At 37.8% G+C, this 19581-nt stretch overlaps 1 protein-coding gene and 1 long non-coding RNA gene across 8 annotated transcripts in view; one reads left to right on the forward strand and one right to left on the reverse strand.

The window, feature by feature from the left end:
- The window catches only part of LOC123744983 (uncharacterized), a 76983-nt gene that overhangs the window by 24378 nt on the left and 33024 nt on the right, over positions 1–19581 (forward strand). For 2 of the 4 annotated variants that reach the window (XR_006771273.2, XR_006771274.2), the window contains exons 1-3: positions 742–1152; positions 16014–16158; positions 18277–18359. This is a non-coding gene — a long non-coding RNA (uncharacterized lncRNA). Of the gene's footprint in view, positions 1–740; positions 1153–16013; positions 16159–18276; positions 18360–19581 lie in introns of those variants that run through there. The other 2 variants (XR_006771276.2, XR_011223132.1) reach the window with 2 other exon arrangements.
- The window catches only part of RhoGEF64C (Rho guanine nucleotide exchange factor at 64C), a 129761-nt gene continuing 126333 nt past the window's right edge, over positions 16154–19581 (reverse strand). For 3 of the 4 annotated variants that reach the window (XM_045725213.2, XM_069306338.1, XM_069306339.1), the window contains 2 exons: positions 18877–18984; positions 16154–17157 (listed from right to left, as the gene is read on the reverse strand). In XM_045725213.2, the coding sequence (XP_045581169.2) occupies positions 17029–17157; positions 18877–18984 (237 nt within the window). In that variant the 3' untranslated portion in view covers positions 16154–17028. Of the gene's footprint in view, positions 17158–18469; positions 18690–18876; positions 18985–19581 lie in introns of those variants that run through there. The other variant, XM_045725215.2, reaches the window with a different exon arrangement.

The raw sequence follows: 19581 nt of genomic DNA on the forward strand, positions 1-19581 counted from the left end.
AGCCTTCCGTTGAGAGCTAGACAGCGATGCCCCCTTCAGGGAATTTATCACACGCGGCTTTGTTCAAGGAAAAATATCGCGGCCTTCCCAAGCTCGGCGTAAGAGACTTGGCCCCAAAATTTATGTCCGCGCGAGCCGAGTAAAAACAAACAATAAACCATTTTGAAAAATATTACCCTTTCAGTAGATGCGATGCCTTGCTGGAGCTCCTTTATTATCTATATACCACGAGTTGTTTATTAGTTATTGAACAAGACGAAATGCTAAAAACATCAGCGTGTTGGTGGTAGTTGAGGTGGAGAGGGAAGGGGGGGGGGGAAGGAAAGGAACGTTTATTCAAATTCAAATTCAAATGTTTATTCGGGTAAAGTACATACATACAAGAAGTGATACAAAAATTGATAGATTTATAGATAGAGCTAGTACTTACAATGCCTAAAGCCACTATTACACAAAGCGTTTCGGGCAGGGAAAACATTAAAGATTAAAACTTAATACTAAACTTTACATTTACCTTCTTCCTAAGACGTTATTGGCAGCAAGTTGACCACAAAGATGGATGATTGACTGAATTAAATAAATTTATCCAGTGTCGAAAATATAACCAGCTTTCTCCAAGGGCTGGTTGAAGGTGTGGAGTGGAGAGGGATTTATCTGGAGGGGGGAGGCTCGGAATCGAGGGGGATGGGGGTTTGGGTGAAGGGATGTAGAGGCAGGATAGCGGGGATGTAGGCAGGGTAGATGGATGTAGAGGCAGGGTAGAGAGAAAGTAGACAGGGTAGAGGGAATGTAGGCAATGTAGAGGCAGGGTAGATGGATGCAGAGGCAGGGTAGATGGATGTAGAGGCAGAGTAGATGGATGTAGATGCAGGGTAGAGGGATGTAGAGACTGGGTAGAGGGATGACCCTGGTTGTAGGGTTAATATAAAGACATTGTTTGGTTGCTGATTTTATTGACATAACATAACATTAACAATCTCCATGCGGAAAATACACATCTGAAAACCAATGAATCCATAAAAAAAAGGAGAAGCTCTTAACAAAATGAATGCATGTATCAGTACTATAACCGCCCAAGAATCTATCTCCCAGGATGAACAAGACCAGCAATTGTTATTGTGTCGTCTTCAGCCATCCTGGTGGAGAGCGAAGGTAAGAAGTATATTGACATTGTACATGCTATCATAAAAGACCCACTGCACGTTGAGGTAAATAAAGCAGACATAATTGCTGCCTACAGAGTAGGCAAAAAGAATCTAGCACGACCAGACCAAAGAAAAATTCGCCTCAAACTAGTTACCCAGTCCCTAAAATCTGATCTTGTCCAGACAGCTGTATCGGGTCCGTCTAATTAGCTACCCAAAGCTTCCTAACAAGCTACCCAAAGCTTCCTAACAAGCTACCCAAAGCTTCCTTACAAGCTACCCAAAGCTTCCTAACAAGCTACCCAAAGCTTCCTAACAAGCTACCCAAAGCTTCCTTACAAGCTACCCAAAGCTTCCTAACAAGCTACCCAAAGCTTCCTTACAAGCTACCCAAGGCTTCCTAACAAGCTACCCAAAACTTCCTAACAAGCTACCCAAAGCTTCCTAACATTACGTTAGTAATGAATAAATATGATATATTTATTCATTATAAATGATATACTGTATTTATTCATTATGATGTTGGTGCTGAATGTAGAACATGGAAAAATATATTTGTACTCTGAGAAAGTATCATTTCATGACGAAATTAAACGAAAATAAGCTGCTGGTGACGCCAAAGCAAGTTGACGGTCCAAGTGACAATGTTGTGGAGCGACTTATCCAAGACTCATTGTTGCTTGGAAAGTGCTGGCATATCAGCCTTCTGTACCTACCTAACCTAACCAATCTACCCAAACCTAACCTGACAAAACCTAACCTAACCCAAACCTAACTTGATATAACCTGTAGGCAACAATACCTCTTGGATAAGTTGCTCCACAACATTGTCGCTTGGACCGTCGACTTCCTATGGCCTCTCATGCCACCTAGTTTCGTCTAATTTCGTTATAAACTTATATTATTTCAGAGTAAAAATATGTATTTTTTTCATGTTCTACCTTCAGCACCAAAGTTATAGTGAGTAAATATATATTTCTTCATTACTTATGTAATACTAGGAAGCTTTGGGTAATTAGATGGACCGACTGTATCCTCTAAAAAGGGGATTTACATTGAGGGCTTGACCAGAAAAAGACAAGGCACTCCTCTACTGCCTGCAACAAATCCAAAATCAAAACCAAGGTGTGTGATCCATCAGTGCTTTACTAGAGATTGCACGATAAAAGGGAGGAAAATGTCTGCAGGTAAAATGTTTAGCATTTTAAATGAGGATAACACAACAACAAATTCCTCAACCAATGTGGTTTGTCTGACCTAACTAACCCTATCAGTGCCCCATCTTAATTAACCCTCTTGTCACCAAGTGAGGCTAGGTAACCTAGGTTTCACTGTTACTTAGGTTGCCTAACCTCTCCATACTCCAATGGTCCATTGAATCCCTGGTTTTGCCTATATCCTCTAGTGCAAACTATTACTTTCAGTGTACATGAGTGTACCTCAAAGCAATTTTTTTCATCCTTATTTTTTATAGTGCAATTTTAGTAATTTTATTAAGTTTTGTGTTCCATAGTCATTCCTTATTGAATCCTTTTTTACTTATCTAATTTTTACTTATCCAATTACATTTTTTTATTATTTTCATTTTCACTTGTTCTTATTTTATTTGCATTTCATGCTAGTTATTTTTTATATCCAGATTTTTTTTGTAATTGCTCCAAATTTCCATTATTCTAAGGAACTTAGTTTTATTTTCTATTTGTTTACTCCTTCATTACATCATAAATTGTACTTTTGCCATTTTTACCCTCAATCAGCCTTCATATGCAAGCTAGTATAGACCCAGAACTGAACCTCTTATAAATTATCCGACAACAATCATAACTTTAATGATCATAATCAGAATGTTGCTGTAATTAACTGCAATGTAAGATCTCTAAGCAAACACTTTGATAATGTTAGTGCCCTAATGCAAACAGTTGACAACAAATTTTCCTTTATTATACGTACTTACTGAAACATGGTTAGAAGAGGATACAACTCCGCCTGAAACGCTGTGCGTACTAGTGGCTTTACAAGAATGTAAATACTATGCTATGTATCCTCACAATCCCAATGTACCTTCTTGTATATATATAAATAAATAAATAAATAAATAAACTTGACTCTTTAACATACCAAACTACTCAGCAATTCACAACTGTCGACTAATTCAGAAGTGGTGGTGGTACTGCTCTTTACTACCACCAAGAACTGACATGCTTAAATGTAATTAGAACTTGAGACTCGTGTGGCAAGTATATCTTTGCCCGTTTCAGAGTCAAGGGGTGCTGAGGCTGACCTGACTGTGGGAGCAGTTTTCAGAATTCCTAACACTGATGATAGGATTTCAGCAGTATCTGAATTCAACTCTAACCTTAGAAATCTAATACTAGCAAACAGACTTAACAAACACCAACTAATAATCTCAGGGGGATTTTAATATTTAAAGAGATTTAAAGAGAATGCAGACGACACTATAAAAGTTAGTTTAGTTCATTTATTATGCACCCCATGTTACCGTTCGTACGCACCGCTCGTAATATCGGGTACAGTGTTAAGTATAGTCTAGGGATACTGACTCTATCTAAATATGATATACCAGAGTGCCCCGTGATACAGTACAAGAAAGAAAAAATATAACACCAGGTTATAAACATAGGCAGAATTTATATATATATATATAGTATAATATATTTAACAAACAAACTAAAAGCATGTAATATCAATACTATCTAACATGGCAATCACTTTGAATAACACTAGTGAATCAATGGTTAAATAATTAAAAGTTAATGTTCCTCCAGACAAAAATTATGCTACATTACTACAACAGTACAGAACACTTAACCGAATATGTTTCCCAGGTGACGTCTCTCAGCTAACTGAACTCTCTCTCCGACACTACCCATAATTCTCCCTCCGCCTTCATCCAGGATGATGGATGGTAATGAAGGACTTTTTAATATTTATAATAATTGAGAAAAACAATCGTTCTCAAATGTATCCGAATGAAAACTATAATATAATGGTCACATGCATATAATATAAGTTACAATGCCACATGCTTAATCACAGGAAATTAACAATATACTAATATGAATATTAAAAGGTGACATCTGGAACTCCCATAACTGAACAGGTCCAGCATTCTAATCCCGAAACTAACAGGTATTAAACGTGTGACTAGAGCAAGCCCCCTCCTGTTTAACTGTGTTGCCAGAACATATGATACATTACAAAAATATATATACATATACAGATACAGTAAATGAAGGAATTGAACTTAATAAGTTTTATCATGAATTTATGCAAGTATCCAACTAAAGATACGTAACACCCCATACCCATCTTGTGGGTGGTAGTGGAAAGGGTTACAGAGGCACATAACGGGCTCAGGGACAGAACCCCACAATTCATTTAGCTAAGCAAGTTACAATCTTGATGAGCTAGTTACAAAATTCAGACACTATAAAAGGAGGAAAAAATAATGGAAATGTTTAAGCAGACACGCTTTCCCGTCAAAGAAGGAATAATTTAAATTAGGGAGATTGAAGAAATCAAGCAGAAATTGAAACACTCATGTCAAACTGAAGAAAGGCAGTAAGAACAGAAAGCAGTTGAGGAAAGAAAGAAAAATCCAAAATACCTCTTCATATACAGTATGCAGAATCAAAAGCAAAAACCACTGCCAGTATTGGACCTATTCATACGAGTGAAGGTTCATACACAGAGGATGACAAAGAAATTAGTGAAATCCTAAAAAAGCAGTATGAGTACTCCAATAAACAACATGAAAGTGGAAGATCCAGACAATTTCTTTATTCATGATATCCAAACCCCTGTAAATATAACTGATATCAACATGAGCATAATAGACTTTGAGAGAGAAATTGAAAACATGCCCATGCACTCGGCTCCGGGTCCAGATTCATGGAATTCAATATTTATAAAGAAATGCAGAGTACCGGTAGCACAGGCACTCAGTACAGTGTGGAGGAAGAGCTTAGACACGGGGGAGATACCAGATGCACTTAAAGTATTAGCAGACATAGCCCCTCTACACAAGGGAGGGAGCAAAGCATTGGCAAAGAATTACAGACCAGTTGTACTAACGTCCCAAGTAATAAAAGTACTTAGGACTTAAAGATTAGGAGTCAGGTCACCAATTTCATGGAGACCAATGACCTTCACAACCCAGGCCAACATGGATTTCGAGCGGGAAGATTGTGCCTCTTTGGAAGATCGTGCCTCTTTGGGAGATCGTGCCTCTTTGGGATTTGGGAATAATGATGTCTGATGACCTAATGTTTAGGGGGCATAACCAAGCAAATATTGCATCAGCCAGAAAAAATGATTGGATGGATTACGAAAACTTTCAAATCCAGGGATCCCATCACAATGGTTGTACTCAAAGTCACTTGTGATGTCCCATCTTGAGTACTGCTCAATTCTCACCTCCCCCTTCAGAACAGGAGAGATTGCTGAAATAGAAGGAATACAGAGAACATATACGGCATACATAGACGCAATAAATCACCTAAATTATTAGGATCATCTCAAAGCCCTCCAAATGTACTCACTAGAAAGAAGACGAGAGAGATATCAAATAATATACACATGGAAGATACTGGAGGGCCAAGTACCAAATCTACACAGTAAAATAAAAATGTACTAGAGTGAATGATATGGAAGAAAATGCAGAATAGAACCAGTGAAGAGCAGAGGTGCCATATTCACAATTAGAGAACACTGTATACACATCAGAGGTCCACGGTTGTTCAGCACCCTCCCAGCGAGCATAAGAAATATTGCCGGAACAACCGTGGACATCTTCAAGAGAAAACTAGACTGTTTTCTAAAAAACGTGACGGACCAACCGGGCTGTAGTGGGCATGTGGGTCTGCGGGCCACTCCAAGCAACAGCCTGGTGGACCAAACTCTCACAAGTCAAGAAGATTCTGGGAGTAGAAGAACTCCCAGAATCCCATCAAGCAGGTACTTCTTATTGACAATCCAAGGTTGTACTTAATTTCTCCTTTAAAGGCAGATTCTTTGGCTAACTCATCAGCTCTATCATTCATTCGAAGGCCAACATGAGATGGAGTCCATAAAAGTGAGCATGTCTTTTTGGGAATAAAGTATGCAATGCATTATAATCTTGAAGAAAATAAGAAGGTTGATGCAATTGAAAAACCTGACTTTAGGAGAGGACATTATGACAACCTTAGAAATTTTTTTAGTGAGTATAATTGGACAGACTTGTTGCTAGGCAAGGAAGTGAATGAGATGTATGTCAAGTTTTGTGAAATATATAATAAAGGCACAAAAAAATTTATACCAAAACAGAGATGCAGAACTAGGAAACAGGATTGGTTCAACAGAAATTGCGAGAGGGCTAGAGACCAAATGACACAAAAATGGAATCAATACAGGAAGAGGCCAAACCCCCAAACATACCAGCGATACAAAGATGCGAGAAACAACTACACGGCAGTGAGGAGAGAGGCAGAAAGAAATTTTGAAAAATGGATTGCAGACAAATGTAAAACAGAACCAGGTCTATTCTAAAAATTCATAAACAACAAATTGCAGGCAAAGGATAATATTCAGAGGTTGAAAATGGGAAATAGATTCACGGAAAATGAAAAGGAAATGTGTGAAACATTAAACGAAAAGTTCCAAAGTGTGTTTGCACAAAATGAAATCTTCAAGGAACCATACACAATAAGAATTCCAGAGAACAACATAGAGCACATAGAGGTGTCTAGAAACGAAGTGGAAAAAATGCTCAAGGAGCTAAATAAGAACAAGGCAGTTGGTCCAGATGGAGTTTCACCATGGGTTCTGAGAGAATGTGCACCTGAGCTCAGCAGTCCACTTCAACTGATTTTTCAGGCATCCCTGTTTACAGGAGTTGTAGCTGATGTGTGGAAAAAGGCTAACATAGTTCCAATCTACAAAAGTGGAAGCAGGGAAGACCCACTTAATTATAGTCCGGTATCATTGACAAGTGTAATAGTCAAAATATTGGAAAAAATAATTAAAACTAAATGGGTAGAACACCTGGAGAGAAATGATATAATATCAGACAGACAGTATGGTTTTCGATCTGGAAGATCCTGTGTATCGAATTTACTCAGTTTCTACGATCGAGCAACAGAGATATTACAGGAAAAAGATGGCTGGGTTGACTGCATCTATCTGGACCTAAAAAAGGCTCTCAACAGAGTTCCACATAAGAGGTTGTTCTGGAAACTGGAAAATATTGGAGGGGTGACAGGTAAGCTTCTAACATGAATGAAAATTTTTCTGACTGATAGAAAAATGAGGGCAGTGATCAGAGGCAATGTATCGGACTGGAGAAATGTCACAAGTGGTTCAGGGTTCAGTTGGTTCAAATGCCACAGGGTTCAGTTCTTGCACCAGTGATGTTTATTGTGTACATAAATGATCTACCAGTTGGTATACAGAATTATATGAACATGTTTGCTGATGATGCTAAGATAATAGGAAGGATAAGAAACTTAGATGATTGTCATGCCCTTCAAGATGATCTGGACAAAATAAGTATATGGAGCACCATTTGGCAAATGTAATTTAATCTTAATAAATGCCATGTTATGGAAGGTGGAATAGGAGAATATAGATCTCACACAACCTATATATTATGTGAGAAATCTTTAAAAAATTCTGATAAAGAAAGAGATCTAGGGGTGGTTCTAGATAGAAAACTATCACCTGAGGACCACATAAAGAATATTGTGCAAGGAGCCTATGCCATGCTTTCTAACTTCAGAATTGCTTTTAAATACATGGATGGCGATATACCAAAGAAATTGTTCACGACTTTTGTTAGGCCAAAGCTAGAATATGCAGCGGTTGTGTGGTGCCCATATCTTAATTAACAGCACATCAACAAACTGGAAAAGGTGCAAAGACATGCTACTTAGTGGATCCCAGAACTGAAGGGCAAGAGCTACGAGGAGAGGTTAGAGGCATTAAATATGCCAAAACTAGAAGACAGAAGAAAAAGAGGTGATATGATCACTACATATAAAATAGTAACAGGAATTGATAAAATCGATAGGGAAGATTTCCTGAGACCTGGAACTTTACGAACAAGAGATCATAGATTTAAACTAGCTAAACACAGATGCCAAAGAAATATAAGAAAATTCACTCTCGGTGGAGGCCAAGACCGTCAGTAGTTTCAAAGTGTTATATGACAAAGAGCGCTGGGAAGATGGGACAGCACGAGCGTAGCTCTCATCCTGTAACTACACTTAGGTAATTACATGAAATGGACTCTGTTACCATCATTAATAATTTTGTTGTATTTGTGTCTAGCTCCAGACACGAGCAGGTTACAGTTATGCCTTAAAGAGTTGAGAGCAATTAAGGATGATAGTCACTTACAATTAATGTACTGTATCAAGTTTGAAGACTTAAACACATTTCAGTGCAAGAAGCAAGGCAAATAGTTTGGTCTGAAGGGTAGAGGCCCAGTTGTTTATACGGACTCCCAACTCAAAATGTAAGCCATCGCCCATTGTCAGAACAACTGCACTTCCAGCTGCACCCATGGGGTAGTGTAGGGAACCATCAGTGTATATGATTTGAGAGAGAGAATGCTCTGTGGGCAGAGCATCAATATGGCTTAAGGCGTTGAGCTTTGCCTCAAGGCGAAGTTTGGGCTGATCTTTAATTTGCTTCTTGGGTGGAAAGGGAGGGTTTTAAATTGGAAAGGGTGTAATCTCTCATGGTGCAGGAGTGCCGTTGTTGTCTCTTGGTACAAATTATGAATCTGATACATTCTGAGTTCAGTTCCTGAGTCAAGTTTTAGTTATCCATTTGAAACAATGTTGACCTAAAATAAAGAAATTCTGGAGGGCTTCTGTGCAAGGATTAGGAAGAGATAGCCTAAGAATTTTTATACCAATTTGTCAGTTAATTTCAGGAACACGATCAATGACGCTCGGAATGTTAAGTTCCTTTTCATGTTAAGTATCTTTGTGGTATGAAGGCACTCAAAGAATATCCTCAAGGCTTCGTTCTACAATTTTTAAAGCCTTCCAAGCTTTCTTTCAGGCATCAAGGCAAGCAGAGGTGCAGTATAATCCACTAAAAATCTGATGTGTTAAAGGTACATCATTTTGATAATTCTGACATTGGCAATTAGATATTTATTTAAGAATTGTCACTGCTAAGTAAACACCCATATCAATTTCTACTATGTACTGGTTTTCTACAGGCTGTCTTTGCAAGCATGTCAACAGTGTCATGCTTTGAGATGCCAACATGTGATGGAATCCAAAGGAATTTAATTTCAAGTCTGTTTTCTTTAGCAGCTGAAACATTCATTCAGATATCACTGACTGTGTTCTGGGTGTTACTACTTTGTGCGTTCAACACCAGGAGTGCACTCTGCAAGTCACAGTATAAAAGTTCACTGCCTTTTTCTTTTAAAATTCAATGGCAAGGTATGTGCTTGCAAGTTCAGTTTGAGTTGTACTTGGCCAATCATTGACACGCTTCATTGCTATATTTACGAGAGAAGATTGCCTAAATATATTACATTCACATCCGGTACATCTTCCACCTTCTTCCACAGAATCGTCAGTATACCACTGATACACATCTTTACCCATAACCTGAGTACTCTCAGTGATGCTGCACAGTGTTAACTGTTGTAATAATGTAGCATGTACACTATCTTTCTTGGGTGCATTTACAAAATCAACTGATAGATCCCAGTTATCTCATGGATTAACTGGTTGATTAATCCTTAATTGAGTTGGATACATACATTATTTAATATTTTGATGGAGTTGGCTACCTTGTAGAACCAAAATGCCTAATCAGATTTCCCTCTTCTTCTATAGACCTCAGGTGAGTGTAGCATATTAGAAAGTTTAGCTGAAATTTCATTTGTTGCCGAGATCTACATGACACTTTCAAACCGAAAACTGTGATAATGAACAAAATTTTCTCACTTATGGTAGGTAATTTTAACTGGGCTCTCACTTTAACTATTCTCCTGGACTTTGGAGCCCCAAGGATAAGATTCATAGCTTTATTTTGCATGGTTTCAAGAGATTTTAGCTCTTTGTATACAGCATGAGATGTAGAGTGTTGTATTCAATCACAGAGCAGATAAATGATACATAGAACATTCTAGTAAGTCATGTTAATTCCATGATTGACACCAACAAGGACCCGTAGGAGCTTTAAACTGTCCTGTAGTTAAAAGTCAGTGAAATAGCTATGGAATGGCTATAGAAAAGCTTATAAATCTTCAGTATTTATTAATCACACATTAAATATGACACCAGCTATATACATCTTCATTATGTTTACATATTTATATACAGGTATTATACAAGAGCTAAGCATATACTAAAGATGGGCAGACATTGCTGTTAGGTACTGAATAGCAAAATGACAAGAAAAATAAATTGGTCAGTCTGGAAAGGTGTGTTATACGATTTTTGTTAACATAAGGAAAGTCAACTGACAGCTGATCATAAGAGGTGTAGTTTTAAAGAGGTGCAGAATTACATTATAATATATTTTCCATGTTTGCAGTAATCTATTAGGAGTGAGCATTAATGAAAGAATTAGAAGTCAATGTTATAAACATTTGTTATTAGTCATAAAATTGATGCATTACTGACTAACAAAAACAAGAATAACCAGAAACATGAGTTGCAAGATCTCGACAAAGAATTGTTTCAAGATAAACAAAATGACAACATAGGGTTATTGCACTGAAGATAAGGCCAATTTTTACTTTTTGTTAATGCACTATTCTTGGTAACTAAAGTGAGAAAAACAGCAATTAAGGAGCATTAATTTATCAAGTTTAGGCATGACAGACTTCATACTGAAAAATATATAGTATGTGCAAGTAATTGAATGAATGTTGTTGCAGTTCATACAAAAATGCCCCATATTTATGTTAAATGTATATTTATGTAAAACAGCAGGGGTTAATTTCATATTTTAAAATATTTTTCAAAATTAGTTCATGCCTAATCATATTAATACATGATACTATCATGAATTTCTAAATTAGGCCTAGTTTTACCAGTGTTAAATAGTACTGAGAAGTAATTGACCTCTATACAAATAAATAAATATATATATACTGTATATATATCTATATATGACAGTGTCAGACCACGGAGGAAGAATTGCAACAGGAATTTCCTTAAGTACTTTCATATTTTAATAATACATCTTCAGAAGGAATGAAGATGAATTATTCCTTCCTTCTGAAGATGTATTATTAAAATATAAACGTACTTAAGGGGAAATTCCTGTTTCAGTTCTTCCTCCATGGTCTGACACTGTCACATTTTTCATCACATGTTAATTTTTGTGATTTACACACATTATATATATATATATATATATATATATATATATATATATATATATATATATATATATATATATATATATATATATTATAATATATATATATATATATATATATATATATATATATATATATATATATATATACACACACACACACACACACAAAAGGAAGGGGTGGTAGGAGAAAAGCACACAAAAACTGTATTAGAGGGGATCTAAACATTCCCTCTCATGCGTTATGCGTGGTTTCCTCTGAGGCTAAGAGTCCCCCTTTTTCCAACCAGAGGTGGTACCCATATTATATATATATATATATATATCATTATTTCAATTTAACATTTTATTAGGCCTGACACATGTTGCTGAAGGACATGTTTTGTAATTACACTTGAGTACACCTTACCATCATTGAGACTAAGACAGAACTTCTACCTGACACCTTGCCTACAGCGCAGCCAACATTGACTGTGTAACATCTCACTTCATTTCATCCTACATTGTGTATACAATGCAACCCCAGCTATTACGTATCCATTTTCTCTTTGCCTCTGTAGATATTGAAGAGATCTTTAATGAAACGTGTCTTTCAATGCCACATATCAGGCAAATAAAATTGTTAACGGATCTTTAGAGAGTAAATTTTCAACTTCCCTCCAAAGCAAAGAACAATATAAAAAATATAGAAAAGGTTAATGCTAGAATCATTGATCTGCCCCTTTTTGGTCATATTTAAATACACATATACACTCACAAAGTTCAGACGTATGCCACTAGGCTAGTCCCAGAACTAAGAGACATGAGTTACGTGGAAGGCTGTGTGAACTTCACCTCACGTCGCTGGAAGACGGGAGAGCTCGGCGAGACGTGATCACCACATCCAAAATTATCAGGGGAATTGACAGGGTAGACCAGGATAGATTATTTCACACGAGAGGAACATGAACAAGAGGACACAGGTGGAAGCTGAATACCCAAATGAGCCACAAAGATATTAGAAAGAACTTTTTCAGTGTCAGAGTAGTTTAGTAAATGTAATGCACTAGGAAGTGATGTGGTGGAGGCTGACTCCATATACAGTTTAAAATGTAGATATGATAGAGCTCAAGAAGCTTAAGAATCTGTACACCAGTAGAATGACTGTTGAGAGGCAGGACCAAAGAGCCGAAGCTTAACCCCCACAAGCACAACTATGTGAGTACACATTTGGAGATAGAACAGAAAAATTAGGAAAGGTGGAGGCATTGTCATGCTATTAAAAGAACAGCAAAAGGTAAATGAAATAATGATTGCCAATCCACGAGAAGTTGACAAAATAGCACTGGAGATTTGTAATCAGAATAATAAGCTGATAATCATAGATGCATACAGTCTGCTGTCATGCAACACAGAGACAAAGAGGAGCTGGACTCATAAATAACAAAAGTAACAAGAGGGCCTCATAACAATCATGAGAGGGATTACAGCAAGAGTGGATATAGATAGATCACTACTGCTAGTAGTAGGTGACTTCTACTTGAAATCCATAGACTGGGAAGCGTACAAAACTAGAACTTCAGGAACAAATGTGGACACCATCAAGAGAAAACTAGATAGTTTTCTCCAAGATGTGTCAGACGAATCAGGCTGTGGTGAATGTGTGGGCCTGTGGGGTTCTTCAAGCAACAGCTTCTTGGATCATGCTCTCACCAATCAAGCCTGGCCCTGGGCCGGGCTTGCGGAGTAGACGAACTCCCAGAATCCCATCCAGGTACAGTCCAGGAATTTTGGACCTATAGATTTGCAAACCTCATCCTGTAGACATTCATGCATCAATATGTTAAAAAAGCTATGAAGATGAGGGAAGGGAATGTTCCCTCCATGCTGGATTTGATATTCACCAGAAAAGAGGAACCTTAAATCAGTGTCATAGATTTAAGCTAACTAAACAAAGCTACCAAAGAAATACAGTATAAGAAAAGTCACTTTCGCAAACAGTGGTAGACGACAGAAACAAGGCAAATGAGAAGATGGTGGAGGCCAAAAAAATCAGTAGTTTCAAAGCAGTGTATGACAGAGTGCCAAGACACCATCTTATCTTGAGATTATCTTGATATGATTTCAGGGCTTAGCGTCCCTGCAACCCGGTCCTCGACCAGGCCTCCTTTTTATTACACATCCCCAGGAAACACCCCGTAGCTGTTTACGAAAGACATCTCCAGGAAAGACCCGTAGACAGCGAAATAGCTGTCTAACTCCCAGGTACCTATTTACTGCTAGGTGAACAGGAGCATCAGGGTGAAAGAAACTGTGCCCATTTGTTTCTGCCTCTGCCGGGGATCGAACCCGGAACCTTGTGTACTTACCTATTTGTGCCTGCAGGATCGAGCTCTAGCTCTTATGTGTGTGTTTTTTAAGAATTTGAGACCAGTTATTATGAAAGCCTTTATAACATGCAAACAATTATATTGATAAACTGCATGCTGAGAAGTAATATATTTATACAAATTGAAGAATATACAGTATTAATTTCAAATTATTTAATCATTGCTCTATGATATAGTAATATTAATAAAAAGTTATATTGCACATAGAATACAATTTTTAATACAATTAACTCTGATTTTGCTTAGATTTTTTAATTATTATAAAATTTAATAAGCTACCTCAATCAGTACCATTATATGTCCTTGAACGTCACACAAAGTAGTTAAAAAAAATAAGTGTATGGATATAAAACTGGTACATTAATAATATACTTTCGAATGTTCATATTGACAACTTTATAGACAATAAAAGAATGTACAGCAGATTATCTAGTACTATACAGAGAAAAAACAGTATGCAGTATTATACTGTGTATCATCAGCCAAAAAAAGTATTACAGTATTTTGTTAAAAATGGAGAAAATATACATTCAACAAATTGACATAGGTAAATAATGCTGCCCATGTTAGTGTCTGCTTAGGTTGGGTGAAGGGTTGATTTGGCACTTCAGCACCGGTAGGGCCAGTGACACTTGTGCACCGGTAGGGTCAGTGACACTTGTGCACCGGTAGGGTCAGTGACACTTGTGCATCAGTAGGGCCAGTAATGCTTGTGCACCGGTAGGGCCAGTGACACTTGTGCACCGGTAGGGTCAGTGACACTTGTGCATCAGTAGGGCCAGTAATGCTTGTGCACCGGTAGGGCCAGTGACACTTGTGCACCGGTAGGGTCAGTGACACTTGTGCACCGGTAGGGTCAGTGACACTTGTGCACCGGTAGGGTCAGTGACACTTGTGCACCGGTAGGGTCAGTGACACTTGTGCACCGGTAGGGTCAGTGACACTTGTGCACCGGTAGGGTCAGTGACACTTGTGCACCGGTAGGGCCAGTGACACTTGTGCACCGGTAGGGTCAGTGACACTTGTGCACCGGTAGGGTCAGTGACACTTGTGCACCGGGTCAGTGACACTTGTGCATCAGTAGGGCCAGTGACACTTGTGCACCGGTAGGGCCAGTGACACTTGGTCACTCGTAGAGCCAGTGACAACACTGCATTTGTTCCATGTATCAATATGCAGGACTGGTGACTTGTCACATTGGTGATATAAATCATTACAAAACTATACTAATAGGAATGTCAAATGCTTAATTATTTGGTTTTGTGACTTGACAAATACTAAAATAATACATTGCTCATTAACAGTCAAATGTAAAATCCAGTAAGATAAAATGCGAGCACATGCCCACACGCTCAAACACACACACATACACAAACCTACACTGTTAGCAAATTGCAGAATCACGTTTAAATATATGGACGGAGAAATATTAAAAAAAAAACTGTTCTAACAATTTGCGAGACTAACATTAGAATATGCAACAATGGTGTGGTGCCCTTATTTCAAGAAGCACTAAAAATATTAAAAAGGGTGTAAAGACATGCTGCTAAATGACTCCCAGAACTAAAGAACATTAGGTATATGGAGATGCTGGAGGCATTAAACATGCCAAAGCTAGGAGATGGGAGGAAAAGATACAATATGATCACTTTGTACAAAATAGTAATAGAAATTGATAAACTAAACCAGGAGGAAATTTTGTAACCTTGTAAATTCAAGGACAAGAGGTCATAGATTCAAACTAAAAAAGCAAAGGTCCAGAAAAAAAGAGATGTTCTCTTTTACAAAAAGTGTTGTAGAAGGAAACTAGGAGGTAGATGCCTTGGGCTGCTTCCTGGGATGTGTGTGTGTTTGTGTGTGTTGAAAATTATGATTAAGGACATGCCCGAAACGCTATGCAGGCTACTTGCAACTAAACATGAAAGACTAGAGCTGCGAGGAGAAGTTAGAAGCATTAAATATGCCAAAGCTAGAAGATAGGAGAAAAAAGAGATGATATGATCACTACACACAAAATAGTAACAGGAATTGGCAAAATTGATAAGGAAGTATTTTTGAGACCTTGTTCAAGAACAAGAGGTCATAGATTTAAGATAACTAAACAAAGCTCCCAAAACAATAACAAAGAATTCCCTTTCAGAAACAGTGATAGACAGTTGGAACAAGTTATGTGAGGTGGTGGAGGCCAAAGCAGCCAGTACAGTAGTTTCAAAGCTATATACGACAAAGAGTGCTGAGAAGACATGACACCAAGAGCATAGATCTCATCCTGTAACTGCACTTAGGTAATTACACACATTGCTCTTTGAATATTAACCCTTGGACAGTGGCTACAGAGAAATGGTCATACCAGCCTGTGCACAGAAAAAAAAAATCATTCTAGGAATATTAATTTGTATGCAGAATATACGAAAAACATGAAAATAAGTGACTATGTTGTTTCACTGGATGGAGGCGTTCTGTAATTCTGCATCTAGCACTTGTTAATCAATGCCTAGTACTGTACTCCATTTTGCTGATGCTTCCTGATTTATTCTTTGATTTTTCACCGAGTGTTTTATCACTTATTTTTCTTTATTTACATCCAAGGAGAGGTTTTGTATCCATATTTGCATCACACATGTAAAACCCAGATAACAATTGTTTTAATCATCATATATTTGGATGACCGCATTCCCCTAGTAACATTCATGATGATAACTGCATTTGTGCCAAGAAATGGTAGCAGGATTTTTTCATGGGTCAAGGTAAACTCCATTACATCCACATAGAATTATTATATCCATATTTGCCTCATACATGTAAAACCCAGACAATAATTTTGTAAATCATCATGATGATGATAACTGCATTACTCTGTGAATCAACAACTGATGATAACCGCTGTCTAAGGGTTAAAAGCTCTGTAACTCTGTAACTCATAACTTATGAAATTCAGTGCTCTAGAATGAAGGCTACTAAATACCTTGTCAAAAATTTTCTTAGTCTTTATCACTATTATTTTAATAATTGTTATAATAATTAGCTTCGTTAATCATTCGGCACTTTAACACACACACACATGCAACACTTTCTAAGAAGTCTTCCAAAACCTGCATTATTCTACCACTTGCATAAGTAACGTACAAAATGTTCAATAAAGCTTATATTTTATACTAGCTCCTATTCATTCCATTGATCATAATATTAGCAAGGGCAGGTCGTCTTCTCTTCCACATCCCCACGGAGAGAGCATGGAACTGAATGTAACGGAACCATGCCTCTGTACTTGTAGAGTCACTGCCCTGTAAATGGAAGGAAAATGTTAAATTCCATGCTAATTCTATAATAGAAAGTGCTGAAAGATATAAAATGTAATCTAAATTCAACATTCATTGTTTACAATTGTATTTCAATGGGAATTCCACTCAATACAGGAACTCTGGTACAGTAGCAGAAAATGGATTTTTTTTTTTTTTTTTTTTAAATTGGATTGTGTCCAGTAGAGTGATGCACATTACACTGGAAATTTGGTGCCAAAAAACTTAAGAACTCAGTTAAATAGTTAATGAGTTTAATTTCCATGTGATTTTGATATCAGATTAATGAATATGATAAACATGTCCAATCATTTATTTGAATTTAACCGAGGGCCACCATTTTTCTAATGGTCTCAACAGGGACAGGAAGCCAGTAATTTGTCAAAGATCCCTCCATTTTTCCTGATGATTTTTTTCTAGCTGGATTTTGAGATGCAGTATTGTCTTGGCATTTACAACATCGACATGTAGCAGTTCCAAGGGTTTACAACCCTATGGGTGAAAAAGCATCTCCTATTTTGCAACAAACTGCAGTGTGGCTTGTCGAGCTTGAAGCCATTGTTCCTGGTATGTGTTATACTTGACCTTTTAAAGAAGTGATCTGGATTAACATCTTCCAAATTGAGGTAATACAGTTGGGTTCGTTCTCAACTCATAATCGGGAATTCCAGGTTCGAATCCTGGGAGGGACAGAAATGGTTGTGTGCATTTCCTATTACCTAATGCACCTGTTCGCCTAGCAGTAAATAGGTACCCAGGAGTTAGCTTGTTGTAGGGTTGCATCCTAGGGAGGGTCAGTAGTTCGACCTTGCGGAGGGGAGGTGGGGTGGGGGGAATCGATATAAGCTTAACATGTACTGTATGAATAAACTGCCTGCCTGTCCCCCTTACTCAGTGAATTATTATTAAGTCTGGCCTGAGGCCAGGCTTGACTTGTAAGAGCTTGATCCAACAGGCTCTTACATTCATTGGAGCAGCCTGCAGGCCCACATATCCATTACAGCCCAGTTGGTTCAGTACTACTAGCAGAAAACTGTACAATTTTTTCTTGAAGACTTATACTTTTGTTCCGGCAATATTTCTTATATAGTCCCTCTATTTCAGTAATCTCTTATGGTCTGAAGGGGGGAAAAGGAATATCGAGCAGTACTCAAGACGAGAGAGCATGGGCGATTTGAATAATATAAGTATGTATTGCGATGGGATCCCTGGATTTGAAGGTTCTTGTAATCCATCCTAACAATCAGCCTGTGTCATGTCTCAACAAATCAATTACTGTGGTAAATACAATAATAAAATCTTTTAAAATATATAATGAAGAGCATAACTGTTGCCAAAATTAGACCAAGGCTATTTACGACTGAAATTTCATTGCATTCCAAATTTTACTCGATATTGTTGGCTTAATGACATAATCATCATCATCATCCTGGTTCACCAAGACTTTGTTCATTAGCCGATGCTTTCCAACCTTCTAAGGGTTCCGGTCAACCTCGGGCCATTTGAGTAAAGTCCCACTGAAATGTATATGCAAATACACTATATTGAGCAAGCCACAAATACTGTATTTAGTAATCAATTTTAACTGTACCTTCAACTACCTATAAACTTAAATTTTATCAATCTAAAGCATTCAAATACCTGCATGTTAAATACATAACTGATCAGCACAAATGTTCCACAAAAAAATTCAATTAAACTTACCTTGAAAATGTATGTATCTTTGGAGTTGAGATCCGTCATTTCAAAACACTCAGTCTCTCCCTCAGACTCCCATGCTACCACACACCGACTCAGCAGCCATGGCTCGTGCTATAAAAGAAATTAGATTTTCATAATTATCATTATTCCATTTTTACAGAATTTTAATTTATTGTGTCGAGGGGACAGGAAGCCAGAGTGTATTCATGCACATTTTGGCTTTTATCGGGGTCCCCCCCACAAGGCCGAATTACTGACCCCACCCAAGATGCAACCCCACAACAAGCGGACTAACTCCTGAGTGCCTACTTGCTGCTAGGTGAACAAAGCCATTAGGTGAAAGGAAATGTGCCCAACTATTTTTGTCCCACCCGGGATTCAAACCCAAAATTCTCAACTGTGCATTAAGAATGAACCCGACTGTACTACAGGGACCCAACCCTTACCAGACCCTACCGAGACAGGAAATATTGTATTTAAGTACCTGAGTTTACCTGAGGGCCACTAATACTAGTGGCCTCAACAAGGACAGGCTGCCAGTGGCTTGTAAGAGGTCCTTCCATTTACCTTGATGATCTTTTCCAGTTGGATTTTATAATTTAACAGTTTTGGCATTTACAGCTTAGGCGGATAGGCGGTTCCATGGATTTATAGCCCTGTGGATGAAAGAGCATCTCCTCAGTCCTACATTGTGGCTTGTTGAGCCTG

Source organism: Procambarus clarkii, chromosome 57 (assembly GCF_040958095.1).
Source record: "Procambarus clarkii isolate CNS0578487 chromosome 57, FALCON_Pclarkii_2.0, whole genome shotgun sequence".
NCBI lineage: Eukaryota > Metazoa > Arthropoda > Malacostraca > Decapoda > Cambaridae > Procambarus > Procambarus clarkii.